Source organism: Barbatula barbatula (genome assembly GCF_947034865.1).
Source record: "Barbatula barbatula genome assembly, chromosome: 3".
Lineage (NCBI taxonomy): Eukaryota > Metazoa > Chordata > Actinopteri > Cypriniformes > Nemacheilidae > Barbatula > Barbatula barbatula.
In genome coordinates this window covers 10,458,467-10,475,442 of record NC_136764.1, presented here as the reverse complement: position 1 = coordinate 10,475,442, position 16,976 = coordinate 10,458,467, and the positions used below count along the sequence as shown (strand labels likewise).

General features: G+C 38.5%; 1 protein-coding gene across 1 annotated transcript; it reads left to right on the top strand.

The window, feature by feature from the left end:
* Nucleotides 1-205: 205 nt before the first annotated feature.
* On the top strand, nt 206-12,036 carry basp1 (brain abundant, membrane attached signal protein 1). Its single transcript, XM_079451477.1, has 2 exons — nt 206-482; nt 10,128-12,036. Exon 2 carries the CDS (start codon nt 10,135-10,137, stop codon nt 10,723-10,725), a length of 591 nt encoding a protein of 196 aa, XP_079307603.1. The 5' UTR covers nt 206-482; nt 10,128-10,134; the 3' UTR covers nt 10,726-12,036.
* Nucleotides 12,037-16,976: the final 4,940 nt, after the last annotated feature.

The following is a 16,976-nucleotide window of genomic DNA, read 5'->3' as shown; positions in this document are numbered from 1 at the left end:
ATTGACTGGTGTCAACAGGGGGCGTGTAAATACAAAAGTTGGATTAATTGAGTCATTTGCACCCTGAGTGTCTGAGCGTGCTTATTTTACAATTTAATATTAGGTGTCATACGTTTATGAGCATTATAAATGTATTACACACTGCAGTATAATAAACAAATATTTCATAATGCTTATGTTACATTTTCACCGACCACTTGCTGAAGAAAAATGGCTGTGTTTGGAACGGAAAAAAACTGTGTTTAGTGTAGGCCTACTTGATCACCGTGTGGCGCGCTACCGTGTCTCGTCCTCAGTGGCTCGAAGCTCGTCGCGCGCCCCCCGCCCCCAAACCGAATACGAGAGTGCGCGCGAGAAATGCAGCGCGAGACACGCGCCGAGCAGTCCATATAAACCCACCGAATCAGCGCGCGCAGAAAAAATCACTGGAAAAACACAGCAGACGCTGGTTTAACGAGCGACAGGAAAGGCCACCGCCGACGGTAAGTGTCTCTCACTTTTTCCGTAGATTTTGTTTTTTACTCTCAATTGTATTCTTGTTGGAGTGTCTATGATCAATAAGATCAGCTTGGTACACCTTCTCTATTTGGAGATTCGAAGCGCACTGTGACAAACCGGGGTTTTACTCAAACTAAGTACACAATTAAGTACGTCTGGAAGCGTGAATAAGAGGAAGAGTGTTTTTGGGCTGCTTTACTTTGTGGAGGCGAGCAAAGGTCCACGGAATTCACGCGGCTGATCTGACAGTGGAGAGGGGCGTGTGCAGCCAGACAAGCGCTGTCTATGAGCGCGCATCTGTCGTTTCTTCAACACAAAACGAATAAATTCCAATATGCAACAAAAAAAGGCATCACAAATTATTTAGGAAACAGAAGGATGAGTGAAAATGTGCTTTCTGATGCGGAAATTCACAAGTTACTGGATTTTACCTTTAAACTCATTCGGTGTATATTGGGTGTTTTTATGTTATGAATAAAGAGTAAAAATACGCATTTCTGTAGACAGAGATTGCATCCTCTTTTGTTAGAGAGTAGAGCTCGAGCGCATTTTGCAGCGCTACATTTAACTGGTACACGCGCGCGCGCTCTCTCATCCACCCACCCACACGCGCGCGCGCACACACACTCGCAGATACTACAGAGCAGATACTTATTGATGAATATTATACAGATGGTAAATATTTATAATTAAGTTGTACAATTACGGCACGATTTTAAACCAAACGGTAATACCAACTTGTAAAATAGTACCTGTTTTTCCTCAACCTGTTAAACCCCCACCAATGTTTGGTGAAATCAATTGATTGTATACATAATTGTATCAATGTGTAGTTTTTGAGCATGGTTATCGTTTATTTATTATCTCGATGTAGCCTACAGTCTCAATTGTCTGATCCTTTGTCTCCGCGGAGCACATGCGCATTGCGCGTAGGGTGTGGATGGACAACAGATGCTTTTTACCCCCTGTATCTCTGTCGCACATTGCCATTTAATGTAATGTATTTTATGTACATTTATTTTTATAATGGAGTACAGACGTAAATCATTTTCCGTTTTGACGGAGAATAATTCGTTCAATTTACGCTATACGGCGTTGCCGCAGACAATGAACCGAGTGACCGCGCGCTCGCGCTCGCTTTCTGGTCTTCCAATGAGGGGAAAAAAGAGCGCACGTTCACACCCGTCGTGAATTCCTGTAGGGGCGCCAAAAAAATCGCTTCTTTCTATCAATTTCTCAATTTTTATTCGAGTAGGAGCTGATTGTGTGCCAATTTTAGAAAAGGTGCAGGTATTGATTTGACACATTAAAACGCTTACATGAGTCATGCGATTCAACCAGGAAACATCAAACCAAACCATCTGAAAAAGTTAAAGCCGTAATGGTATTACAATAAATAACCAATGAAATATCCTGCAGAAATTGTCAGCGAAGTAAATGTGCGTAGATGTTTCTACAGTAGTTGTGGTTTTCTGCCTTATCTTCCCCTTGAAAAGCACGCTTTTGGGGAACCAAAATCTAGTCATGTTGAGTCATTCATACGGCTATTAAATAAAGACGGTAGATTATTCACATAATGGGTACATGGTGATATATTATAGATAAGATGTTTTTGTTATACCGCTTTTGTGTGCATACCTGAAGGAAAGATATCGATAAAATGAAATTCTACATGCTCAGAAGCAAGAAGAGCAGTCAGGTGAATTACTCTTGTGCTCAGGTGTGTTTGTAAGCGTGTGGAACTGAACCGAATTTCAAACCCAGCTGGAGATTATTGTCATAAGAACACATGAAAGCAGGAATCCCGCTGCATTAAGAGGGTTGTTAATAGAGTTACATCTATTATCACTGTTCTGTGTGAGATGAAGCCTATGGAGAGAAGAAATCTCTTATGTCTACCGTGAGTTGTACTGAGTATGTGTTAGAGAGAAAGAAAGAGAGGGGGGGGAGAGGTTTGTGTAGTTTAAGATGGTGAGTTGAGGAAGAATATTGTTTCCTCATCTTTCCATTAAAAACGAGAAATGCTGAAATATTCATAGCGTGTTTATTTTTCTGAAATGTCTTACTGAATTTATCGCACCAGGTGCTTTTGATCTGAACATTTTGATTGTGATTCACATTTTGTCAGAAAGAGAGAGAGAGAGAAACAGGAAAGTAGGCAGGATGCCACCGACAGAGAAGCAGCTCAGCCAAGCAGAGCTGTGTTTGTGTATGTGCGCGTGTTTGAAGAAGATCATTTAAAGGGACAGTTAAGTCAGGCACATCTGAGACAGTCCAGAATTAGAGATGCTTTCAAAATCAATGTTATTTTTGGTCCTGCATGTTTAAAAAAAGTCTACGTACGTACCCATTCTGTCACACCGTCGTTAACTACTTCTGACTAGTGGAGCATTCTTTTATTTGATGTTTTCCCCGGGCAGCTTTAGTGTTGCTGGCAAAACTTGATAAGTTTTGGTGTCAGTCACTGGTCAGATTGTGTCCCATCATGCTTTGTGGTCTGTGTGCACTGGGTGGAATGTGATTGGTGGGTTTATGAACCAGTATGAACCCAACGGAATTGAACTACTGAGCCTTTTATTCTTTCACTGTTACAAACAAAACTATATAATTTTATACTTTCTGAATATTTAGCGGGATTTCAGTGCTTAAGCAATGGCCAGGACAATTGATGGTTTTAAACCGTTGAGAATCAACAAGATGCTAATTTGTCAAGGTAACTACATGTGTCTGATTACTTACGTGCATGATTATGTGTTAATTATGAATGGTTCCCTGAGGGAAATAAGCGGCTTAGATTTTTTATTCTGATATTCTGTGTGTCATCATGGAATCTGTCTCTGGGTTTCCATGGCAATGACCTGAAGGAACTTTAGGAATGAGCCAGAATGGCAGCTCTCCTATGGTTCCTACGGCAACAGCCAATCAAAGGCCAGACCCCCACTGACCCCACCTGTCTGTTATAGTCCCTTGGAGAGAGATGCACACTGTTCAGGAACATTAGGCAGGATGAGCAAGACAAAGACAAAATTATGTAAATTTACAAAGAGCAACAATACACATCATGTACAAAACAACATTAAACAAACAGCAATGGTCAAAACCAAAATATTATAGGTCTTATGTTGATCCTCTCTGCTCGCTAAAAAAGGTCTTATTTAGTGACGAGGAGGATAACAGTACCTATTAAAAAGCGCCTCTTTCAAAAAGATTGACATTTTCACCATATTTATGCTTGTTGCACTATTTTTTAAATCCACTTTTAGAGTCTTGAGAAAGGATATGACCGGAGGAGTGAAGGCCAAACCAGACTGTATATAACCAAGGCCTGTTTTAAAGAACAATGCTGTGTCCTTTTGTCTTGGACAGCCAGTTTCCCTCAAGAATGAAAATATTAAACACTGTACATTTGGGTGTCTCTTTTTTTCTGGTGATGTGGGAATTATGTTTAGACTAAGGCTAAATCGCAGATATTCAAGACATTATGTACCTGTGTTATCTTTTAAGAGCTTTACAGATATTTAACATTACAGATACTGTATAGGCCCTTCTATATGAATGAGAGATCATGTAAAGTCCACATTCATTACACATCAGAAAGTTTAGGTTGAGGTTTAAAGATTGTGTGTTACTGGAGAGGAACGGGGAGGGTCTCGTTGGGAACGATGACAGTATTAAACAATCACACACACTCAAACTCGCAGTACATTTTTCCATCAGTAAGCAGCAAAACAGTCATCAGAATAATGTGGGGTCACTACATTGTTGAATCTCAAGGTCCTTGTGTGTGTGTTTTGGTCTGCAAGTAGTGTTTATGTTCCCTCTCTGTTGTTTTCATTAGAGCAATTTCCATCCGGAGAGATGCTCTGTGTGTGGGGGTGATGAAGGATTTTCATGTTGCACAAGATGCTGTCTAAACGCTTTATGATAAAAAGGATACTTCAGACACTAAATTCTGACCAATGAGCCATGTTAAAAGCTTTTGACTATAAATGCACACCTGTGGCTGTAGTTGGATGAAATCTTTTTGCATTGTCTGAACTGAATTTAGGGGGAAATCTGTGGAATTCTACGGAAGTGATTTCATTGGAATTCTTAACAAATGTTCTCAAAGGAGTTTTCCGGTCAATCATACCTTAAGAGTATAAAGAGCTGCTTACCTTACAACCGTGACTAGAATCTTGTGCAATAGCTTCAACCTCCTAATCCCAAACATTATGTTTTCCTTTATTATATACTACAGAAATCAATGAGTGTGTGAACTACAAAATCTCAAGTCCAAATGGACACAAATTTCCCCCTTTTTTCATGTCACTCAGCTCGATTTTCAATACACAGACCATGTGTGTATATACATTTATATATTAATAATCTGATATCAAAGGAAGTCGTACATGTTTTAGGAGGTGGCTAATCAACACCTTACCTCACCCCAAACCGCAAAGACAAATTTAGCTAAAAACGCACAAATTTTGAATAAGTGACAAAGTAAAAATAAAGGCCCCCCCTAACCCTGCCCATAAACCTAACGTCACAGAGCCATAGTCAATCATAATAAAACATATGAATGAGATTGTAGGAATTCACACGAATGAGCTTCGTCACAAATTTCTGTGAGACTGTGCTGGTGTGTTACAGTCAAGTCGATACTCTATTGCACAATATATTTTATTAAAAATTCTTATGATTACTGAATTATTTTGTCTATTTTTGCTTTGTGTATGGGTGACAATTAATGAGTCAGACTGCTTATTAATCTAAATTATACAATTACATGAAGTGTTTAAAGGTCAAACGTGTCATTTGGATTATCTATTGATAGAAATGCAATATACAATACATAACTATGTCTTCAGAGGTGTATATAGACCTTTTTATCACCTTAGAATGAGCTTTTTCTATCTACATACACCACGCGTTGTTTCTACAGTAGCCTTAAACGGACGAACTGCTCTACACAGTGTGTTTCGTAAATATGTTATATCCTTGTGCACAGAAGCGAAAACACATCTTAGTCCCGTGTCAGCCACCGTAAAGGGAGGTGTGGAATGAGCCGTTTGTCCCGTTTCGCAACCTCACCGCTGGATGGCGCTAAATTTCATACACGAGACCTTTAATTAAGAGAAAAAGAAAGTAGATGTTTATGTCTTTGAGATATATTCGCTCAAGGTCCTGATATTTTCTCCAAAACAAACTACAGTATTTTGTAGCATTACAATATCAAGGAATTTTCTTGTCATCTAAGATTTGTTTCGTATATTTTAAAAACATTTTAAATAGCAAACTCAACTGGGATCTCATTAAACTCAGAATTCATAAAAAAAATTAACAATAACATTAATAAAGAGACAGTAGTTTATTACTACTAACGGCAAACTGTTGAATTTTAAATGTGCGGTCAAAGGTAAACCTGACATTTTACGGACATTGTTTGCATTTCAGAAGGAAAATATAAAGACTGTAATGTGTAATCTCATATTAGCCCTCGTCAAAACTTTGCTTTAATGGTTGGTGCACAGGTAACAGTTTCTTGGTTAATAAGAATCTAAGCTGTGTATGCTGATCTCGGATCAGGAAGCAGGGATCACTCCATACCCAAAGTTCTGGCTTCGAACAAACACATATCTGCTATTTTATTTTAGACTTAAGAAATGATTAATGAAACAATAAAACCTGAAGTCCTGAAGTGAAATATATCAGACATTATCTTGAAGCACGTGTGAACATGAACAAGAATAATCAATAAAACAAACACAATCACAACGATCACCATGTGACTCATTTCCACAAATAATAATTTTTTTGTTAAATTAGTTCGGTTGTCACTCCCATTCTATACACTTGGTGTATAATATTTATTTATAAGGCCATTTTCGGTGGGCTACCTGATGATCGTTTTCTTTTGTACTTTTAAGTACCTGTCCTTGTTGCAACCTGCCTTTATTATTTGACGTGATTTAAAAATGGTCTTTCAATCCAAAGAATGATTACACATGCCCACATACTTGTTCTTTTTATTTACACGTATGTGTGTTCTTACGTTTACATGTCTTGTTTTTGCCTTTATGTAGTATTATGTATTATGCTCTCTCTCAGAAAAGAGATTCAAAGGTCAATGGGACATGGTTAACCTGGTTAAGGTTTAATAATAATATTTATTCATCAAATCATTCAGCCAATCAAACAAAGAACAAGAGCTTCCAGTTTCACTGTGAAGTTATTCATTAGCTTGATCTCCTATTTGGAAAGAGGCCGGAGCAACAATGTGCTAGTGTGTGTTTTGTTTGAGCACATCTCTAGGGTTATGAGCTTGTGTGTGCGTGTGTAGGTGTGTTTTGTTTGAGAACAGGTCCAGAGTTATTAGTCTTGCTTTATGACCTGTCGAGTTTCTTCATTATTAGGGTCCAGGCTATAATAAACATATACACAAGTGCCACGCTGCCCCCTTCTGACATGGAGCTGTGAGATGCTTGTGTTGTTATCCTACATGTTATGCACATGTGATGTTGGGGTCATTGAACATCTCTTCGACCTATATACAAACAATGATTTAGGACCGGAACTCATATGAGAAAATGATAAGTGTAGTTTAATTTATCTGAAGATGAATGCCGGAATTTGTGTTCTCAGCATGATTTACTGCTGTTACAGCACAGCGATTGGGTCAGATTTTCTGCTCCAGTTCTTCACCCCCCTGCTACGCCCAATGTGAATGTGTGTATTTTAAAGTTACATAAGCGATTTGGGATTCAGTAGCATACACCTTTTTATAGCAATAACTTAGATACATGTATATGATGCGGCTCTATCTCAGGCACTAATCTCCACCATGCAGTTGTGTTCTGGGGCCTAGTCTGGATTAAACATATATTTTATTAGTTAATCTTAATCTTTTTTACTTTTATTTTGTTGAAATTGATGGGTTTACAAATACTATGAACTCCCACAAACTCTCTGCACGGACAGTTTACAAGCCATTTCAGTATCATATGTACTATCAATCAGCAGGTTTACACACACACACACACACACACACACACACAGCAACGTATTGTTTAACGCTGAAACAGCGTGCTGCTGTCTGCTTGAATCAGAGGAGACGGGACAGACCGTGTCAATTGTTCTGTTATAGACACACAGAAGAGACCGTTTCCATGTTTCCATTGTCATACGTAAGAAACCGTCAAGTCACACATTTCCTTAACATGAATACCGTTCTGTCTGCGTGTGTGTCATTACACAGCTGGTTGGTGAGCTCAGGAACGCTTAAGCAGCCAACAGGGAGAATGGAGAGAGAAACAGTTTGAACTGCTCCTTCTTTGGAATGGGTCACATGACCACCGGGGTTGCCTTGGTAACTGCGGTTCCGAATTGCTGGTAGTTGCTGTGTGCGGCACAGAGATGCTATCCTCTGTTACCCTCCCTCCCCCGATCTGTCTGGCTACGCATCAGCAACAGAGTCTGGTTACAGATTAATGATGTATAGTTTTGATGTCTGATATGATAGAAGTTTGATAGACTCTGTCATAGAGATTGAGTTTTGATTGATAAGCGTTTTTACCTCTCTGCTATATAGAGAGAATAAACCCAGATTAGATCATACTGCAGGTTTATTACATTTTGTCTCCTTTCTTAAATTATTGAACTGGTGTAAGGCCGGTGTGCAGAGATGCATATGATTTCATCTGTACTTATTCAAAGCATGAAATACATTTGATGTTTTAGGGTGTCATTTTAATTATGCATGACAAATTGCATTTGACATGCAGCACTTCCACTAATAATCCCTGAGGAACACTGTTATCGCTCTGTGGTTGCTCTTTCATAGCTCAGGAGACTTCGGATTTCCCAGTTATTTATCAATTTGTCGTTTCTGTTTTTGTTCTTACAGCTAATTCCAGAGAAACACATGAGACAAATGTTTTTGTTGACAATTATGTTGATTTTTCATTAAAATCTCTGGTGGCTTTGCAAATCTGTGGACAGTCTTTGAGCTCTCCTGATCTGATAAATCCGATTAAATCTTTGAAATCCCATTGTTTTTATTTAAACAACCAGACCAGATTTTTCTTTATTTCTTTTTTCGAACGGAATAAAAGGCGGAATAAAACATGGAATCCTATCCTAAATTTATTGTAACGTTGGTTTATGTTGTCTTGTCTCTTATTTTAAGTTCTTCATTGTAGTTCCTTCATGTGTCTTGTTCTCATTGGTCTCCTTGTTCTGATTTTTTTGACTGTCATCAGGTGTTTCTTGTTTAGTCATTTTGTGCTTGTATAAGTAGCCCTCGTGGTTCCATTGTCTCTTGTCTAGTTTTGTTCATTGTAGTTACAGTTGGTAAGCTAATGGGTTGTTTAGAGCATGGTTTCAAGTTGGTCAGGTATTTGCTTGCTTTGTGTTTCGTTCCGTTTTTGTAGTTAATAATTTGGGTTCCTTTAAACTTGCCTACGGTGGACCAAGCTAATACATTTTTGACCCTCATGTGGTTCATGATTCTTTTTTATGTGGAACACAAGATATTTTGAGAAATGTGTGTCTTGGTTTGAGTCTATACAGTGGAAGTCGATGGGAGCCAACGTTTTTTTGTTAACAACATTCCTCAAAATATCTTTTGTGTTCTGCAAAAGAAAGTGATTCAGGTTTGGATTGCCATGATTGTGGATCAATAATTTAAGAATTTACATTTCACTATTTGACTCATTGCCTCCTGTGCGAAGCATCTGAGATGTTTAAAAGATCTGATTCAGTTTTTTCTGGAATATGAAAAATGAGAATCACCTTAAAGTCTGCATGAAATAAAAAATGCTAATTCTTATCGTTTTACACAGTGGTACAGTATTTATTACAAACTATTCACCCGTGCACATCATAATTAATTACTTTGCACTTATTCTTTATCAAAACCACCTTTTAAGACCTATCTTCACTTCTGTTCACTAGGAATGGTGCAAGGGCGGGGGCTGCAATGACTGACTGATTGCAAACTGGCAGTCAAATCTGCTCCCATTTTATTGGCAACGCCCAACTTTCAAAGATCCAATCAGTTCTAGATGGATGGAATCAAATCCCACCCTAATTTTTTTTTATATGGTATATGGCATAATACGGAAAAGAGACAATCGCTACTTTTGTTTCATGCTGACTTTAAAGTTTTCCATCAGAGGTGCTATTGCTAAGAAAAAACAGGTTTGTTTTAACGCTCTATTGGCTTACTGTAATACAATTGTGGAGAGTAAATAACCTCGAAGCTTTACTTAGATGCCAAACTCGAGTGGGTAATACTCAAAGGGGGGCAGAATCAAGCTATGGCATGTTTCCTGCCCAGTTTTGTTCCGATTTTGCTGCATCCACTCACAAAAGGAATGTTTGATACATTTACGGTAGGAAGTTGACAAAATATGTTCATCGATCTTTACTTTGACCCATACAATTTATTATCGGCTATTTCCACACCTGTGCTACTTATGACTGGTTTTGTGGTCCAGGGTCACGTATGACAACAGCATAGATGAGGTAGAATTCACACCAATGCACATCGAGATGAGATCACATGTACTGTATAGACCTTACTGCAGAAAAATATCTTTCGATCTGTTTCTCTGGTCATTGATTGTTTTCTTACTCTCTTTCAGAGGTAAAATGGGAGGGAAGCTAAGCAAAAAGAAGAAGGGATACAATGTGAACGACGAGAAGGCAAAGGAAAAGGACGCAAAGACGGAGGGAGCGTCGGCGGAGGAAGGTGAAGCTCAAAAAGAGAACAAGGAAGAAGCTACCACTACCACGGAGACCACCAATGACACGGCGGCAGCCGTCAAAGAAGCCACGCCTAGTGCTGAGAGCAATTCCACCGCGTCCAAGGAGGAGGAAAAAGGCTCGGCCCCTGCGAAAAAGGATGAGCCTGCAGCTAACGCTAATGCTAGTGCTCCTAAAGCCTCTGAATCCAAGACCGCAGAGGCTGGCAAAGCAGAACCCGCCAAGAGTCCTGATGCCCCTCCGGCCAAAGTTGAGGAAAAATCTGCCCCGGCAAACGAGAAAGAGCCAGCGAAAGAGGCCGCCCTTCCTGCTAAAGATCCAGCCCCCCCTGTAGCTACAGCAACGGAGAGCAAGGCTGACACTGAGTCTAAAAAGACTGAGGCTCCGCCCGCAAAAGAATCCACCCCTGCAGAGCCAATCACCAATGAGACCAGCCCCGCCCCTAATAAGGAGCAAGCAGTGGTTGTGCAAGATTAACAGAAGGAACAGTGAACGGCAAGATTGACAAAATGCAAGCAAGATCAAATCGAAATAATAAAACTAGCCCGCCCATTTTAAACGACAGTGATAATAATATTTAATGAAAATAGTAACAATAACGTTAATTACTTTAACAGGCTGGACTTTGATCATCGTTTCGCTGATGGACATGATCATGATGATGATGATAAGACTGACAAGTTATCTTAATAATATTATCTTTTAAATTGAACTTTGATACAATCCACCAGCCCCCCAACTCTTTCTCTCTCTTTCTCTATCCCTATCTCTTCGTACCTTTCTTCCACCTCAATTTAATGAGGGGTGGAACAAAAAACATGAATCCCTTCATTGCTGCCATTACCTCCCTTCGTTTGAGTGTGATGTAATGGCAGTGGGTTGGGTTAATATATATATATGTGTGTGTGTGTGTGTGTGTGTGTGTGTGCGCGCCTGAGTGCGTGTGTTGTATTAGTATTAGTAGTCCAGCCTTCCTGATACACATTTCATCGTTCTTGTTTGCTGCTTTCTAGTTTGTGATTGGCATTGTGTCTTTGCTTCTCACCTAAGTTTCTCTCTCTCTCTCTCTTTCTCTCTCTTTCTCTCTCTTTCTCCTGTATCAGTGGAAATATCATTGTACAGCACAATGCATCACACACACATACACACACAAATACAGTATTGTTGAATGTTAGAAGCATTAATGTGTTTAACCATGTTAAAGGTGTGACGGTGTGTCAGTGTGTGTGGAGACGCTATGAGAGAAAGTGTATGACACAAAATATAAAAAAAAGAGTGTGTGCGTTGTTTATGAAGTTATGCACAGTTTGAGCATCTGTAAGTGTTTGCGTGTGTATGTAGGTGTGTGTTTGTGTTATTGGAGTTCTGGTCTTTCTTTACTTTGAAAGCAGGAGTTGTCATGAAGGAAAGAGAAAGAGAGAGCCCAGACCTCCAAACTCACCGAACAGGACACACTTCTTACACACACACATCATTCTCTCCAAATACTGAAACAATGCGAGTGCTGTGTGTTGTGTGATAATGTGTGTGTTTTGCATGTCAGTGGTTGGGCCTATTGTTGTGTATTTTTGGTTGCTGTGACGCTAAATGTTGCTACAGGTGATATTTCATTTGAATTAACAGACATGCACTCCCTCTTTCTATTTCTATCTGTTTCTTTCACTATCATTCCTTTTCTTTCCAAAACTCCCTGTTAAAATAAAAACATGAAATGGATGAATCCAGATATATGTACTTGTATACATGGAACAACATTAATAAAAAGAAAGAACCACAGATTGAAAATCATTTCACGTCTTCATTTTTTTTTTCTCTGCAGATAATCTTCAGTTTTTAACACATATTTAAAGGTTCAGTGTGTGATTTTGGATGATCTACTGACAGAAATGCAATATGATATACATCACTATTCTTCAGACGTGTATAAAGACCTTACATATTGAAGCGTTGTTTTTCTTCCTTTAGAATAAACTATTTCTAACTACATACACTGCGGGTCCCCATACTCTAAAAAGCATGTTTCATAAAAACTTTTTGCCCTTTGGAAAATGTGACAAAATCTTAGTCCTGTGCCGTGACCCTATAGTTCTACGAAAGGCAGGAGAGGGGTGGAGTGAACTGTTGGTTGCAATTCACAACCTCACCGCTAGATGCAGCCAAATTTCATACAGTAGGCCTTTAATAGTCTTCTAAGTCAGGTGATAAAGATCTAGTATATTTGTTTGCAGAGACCACAAGGTTTGATATTTTGTCAAAAGTCTTCTGAACACTGGAGTGTAAAGACACCTTTAGTTTAGCACAGATCAGATTGCCACAGATTTCTGTTTGCTGAGTGGAGTGTTAAACAGATTTAGAGGAGAGAAACTCTCTTTAATTTGTTCTTCTAGAGCAGATGTCTTGATATTTTAAAGGACCATTTTGGGTTCAAACAAATGAAGGTCTATTAATAAGCACTGTGTCTAATAGACTTCTACGCATTAAAATGAAAACTTGATTTGATTGTTTCTACAAACTGAGCTGTAAGAGTTCAACTTGTTAAACCTATTTTCTTATTTCAAATGTGGAGGAGAGTAGCGCAGTCAGGCAGTTTGTTCTTGAATAATATTTGTTATCATACTAAAAAAATGAATCTGGCTATCCATGTCATATTAAATCTTTAGTTCATCTGTGGCTCTCTTAAGCTTTGGTTTTGATTTGAGTAAATAAACAGACGATTTAATTTAACATTATTTAAGGATTTTGTAGAACTGTATCCGAATACAAGGTTGTTTGTTTATCAGATGTCAGATCTGCTCTTGTTCTCCATCTCTCAGGGTTGACTGGGTACGTGTATGACTGCCTTTGGGCCTTAGAAACGGTCGCTAAGCCTCTGATCCCATAGCAACGGTCACTTCGTTTTGTAAGACAGAAAGAGAGAACACACAGAAACGCACAACAGTGGGGACACAAATCTATACGTTCCATAGACAAAGTGGTCTACATGGCTTTTATACTGTAAACACTTCCACTCAAACCTTTCTAAATAAGCGTAATTTAGTATGTATCAACATTTAAATTGCTGTAGTTTGTTAAGACTTTCACTATCATTGTGGGTACATTTAGTCCACACACACTCTTAAAAATAAAGCTGCTTCACGATGCCATAGAAGAACCCTTTTTGTGTGTAAATTGTTTCATAAAGAATATTTAACATCTGAAGACTATAATAAGGTAAAAAATAGATTGTTCTTTGTGGAATCAAAAATGGTTCTGTTATCGTGTATTGTTATGTAAAGTGACCATCGCTGATCGTCTGAACATGATTTTCTGTTTGTCTATCAAAACCTGCAAATTCAAGTCTAAATATAAAATGGTTTGTGAACTCTTCTTTCTGACCTCCATCTGGTCATTCTGCTTATATGTTCACAATCACACAGTGACAATGCTGCTTCTGAAATCAATATCACAGAAACTAAAAACAGATCAAAACCAACGGGAAATAAAACAGTAGCGACGAACATGAAAGAACCGCCACACATAACATGGCACGCACACATATAGATGAAAGAAACAGGAACCTACATCAACATTAACACCTGATTGGATAGGGAGGTAACCATTGATACTGGTCTTGCCTAGCAACAGGCTCAAGTGGATACATTTTAAACCCCACCTACCTAAAGGAAGCTGAGGAATACACACACCTGCACTTTCTCACACACATACCTGCACATGCTCACACACAGTCTCTCATTTGTCACAATCCTCCTTCCTCTTATTTTTTTCTTCCTGTTTACGCCCCCATGCTCTGAATCAGCAGGGTCCCTGGAGGGAAAATTGCTGCCTGTCATTGGCTGACTGGATCTCCATGGTGACGCAGCTGCAGATGCGATTGTGCATGCTACAGAGAAACACAGAGTGTGTAAATCTTGGCCAAGCCGATAATGATTTTAGATCCATCTATTGCCTGAGACAAGAACTTGAACCGGTTACCTGTGCAGGTGTCTTTTATTTGCAAACTGAACTGGAATGTAATTCATTACTCAGAACACTTAAAGGTTCAATGCGTATTTTTTTTGGAGGATCTATTGACAGAAATGCAACATAGAGCGCCTTTCCACCATCACGTCGAATCGTTCTCATCTCAGTCTGAAACAGTTACAGTTATATTTCCACGTTAGCCTGGATCGACATGACTGTTCTCGGCTCTGAATTTTTTCGGCACGGTTGCTGAATGGGCTGCGCGCAGAGGCGTTATAGCTCAGTATCATGTGTTATCAAGGCAGCGTGTGACGCTTTTGTGTTTACGTTTTTAAAAAATTAATTATCAGCCCTGCGGTGGAAAATTAAACCATTTACTGGCATTGATAAGCACGGAGTGGAACGATTAAGCAACGAGAACGATTTGGCACGATGGTGGAAAAGCGCTCATAGAAATTAAAAAAGAGACTATTATCAACATACAGAATGAGAGCTACAATGTAACGTCAATTCAATGGAAACTGTAACTTAGATCCTGTTGCCTTGGAACCTTTTTATTAGAAATGTTTATACTGAAATCTCTGACTTTCGTATCTTGGCACAGCATTTTGTGACATTGCTGAGATATGTTCAGAGACTCTAGAAGAGTTGCATGTCAGATTACTCCTATAAGAAAAAGTGAATCATTTAGCAAATGCTTTTATCCAAAGGGACTTTTATCAAGCAATATATCATGAAAGAGTCAAAAAATACCTTGGTGAGTTTCAAGAGTAAACCAGAATAGTACAGATGCTAAAGCAAATGTAAAATACACTTATAGACAACTGAGATCTCTTACATGAATCAATCACTCTTCTTTAGCTGAGGGGAAATTAAAGGGAGAGCAAAAGAAGACTTTTGAGATCTCTACCATCCAGGTTGCAGTCAGGGTACAAATGCTTTGGTAATACAAATGAACAATTTTGTCGCACAAATAAATCGCACTTAAATTGAATATTATTTTAATGAGAATTTAAATATAATGAAATTAAGCCTAAATAAAGCAATGGTAAGCACATTCCTTTAAAGCTTTATACTCGTAATTAATTTAAACAATTATCTTAAAATATAACAATCTGGACAGTTAAAGTGGTTACATTGACCATGGCAACACTTCACCTACATTAAACAATTTTAAATCGGGAGCCCTTTCTTGCACAGTATTTAAATATTAAGGTTTCATGCATAATGTAGTACCTGAGTGGTGATCCAGGCTGCTGAGAGGCTGATGGGAACTAAGCTCTTCCCTCTCCTAGCAAAAGAAATATGATAATTAATGAAGAATTTATAACAAGTGTGATTAAAAATGGCATAAAGAATGATCAATATGGACTGCCACCTGCTATAATAAACAAACAGGCAAAACAGCTGCATATTGGTGGAGGGGAGTTAAACCGTTTGTTGCCAAGAAACAGGAGATACACCATTTTGGGGAAATTGAGACTATTGTAAAATTTGTTTATTATTTTAAATCATTATTTTATGTTAACTTAACAGTGGTTTTACATCAGTAATTATGGCTTAACTATGGAACGGTAAAACCATAGTAATAAAAAATGAACAGTGGTCTCAGCAGGAACTAGGCCTAGTTATGATATTGTAGGACATTTCTGTAATAACGCTCAGAAGATGTGAATGCTATATCGAATGCATATAACCAGACGAACAGAAATAACACGAATATACAGACAACATAACTACAGTAACACGCATAGAAATTCATTCAAACGTTGCATTAAGACTACAGGACTAGTCACAATCCAATTCCTGTCGTTTATCGGATGTGATATATATATATATATGGTTTGTGTTTGGCTATTGTGTAATAATATAACTATTTCATTTATGTTCATATTAATTTGCATAATGATTGTACTGTATTATAATTGTATTAAAATAAATATGTTTTGAACCTTGTTGTATGTTTATTTTATTAAATAAACAATTGTTTAATGTGTTGTTTTATGTGATATTCAATTGTTGAATATGGGTCCTTTAGTTCGGTAGCATTTAAACAGATCGCATGGTACATTGGCATCTAGCGGTTGATCTTGGTGTCGCAGTCTAAATTGAAAATATTGGAGAGACAATTTAAGCCAAAAAGTAACGGTTCCTCTCGGTTTCTTTTGATTGTAATCAGAAATAATCGACATGTTTGTGAATGTATGCCCGAAGTTCAGTTCGAGTATCAATCGTTTATGTTGATAAGTGAAACCACATGTAAGAATTAGATTCCATATCCTAACTGTTTGTTTTAAGTCTATATTTGTGATTTAACAGTCAATGCTGAGGCGAAATATGCAAACGGTTCACAGATGGCTTGTCAAGCAACAAACACATACACATCATTCAGCACACACACACACACACACACACACACACACACACACACACACACACACACACACACACACACGCGAACACACGCGCCCTACAGCGCCACAGCTGAGGTCGTATTTGTGCCAGTTTTCAGGCATTTTAACTCTTTGATCTTTGAACAATCGTTATATCTCTCCTTTCCTCTCTTCCAGTGTTATTTCCCTCACACATACACCACTCCGTCACTTCAACATCAAGCTTTTTCACAATTCACCATGACAACTGCCTCCATTCCTTTTCCTCAGCGAAAAAACGGCGGTGAACATCACGTCATTCCTGATTGGCTGTTTTGGAGCGTGACGGGCTGACGTAACGAGCAGCTCCTCCCATATGCTCCCACCGGTCAGGAC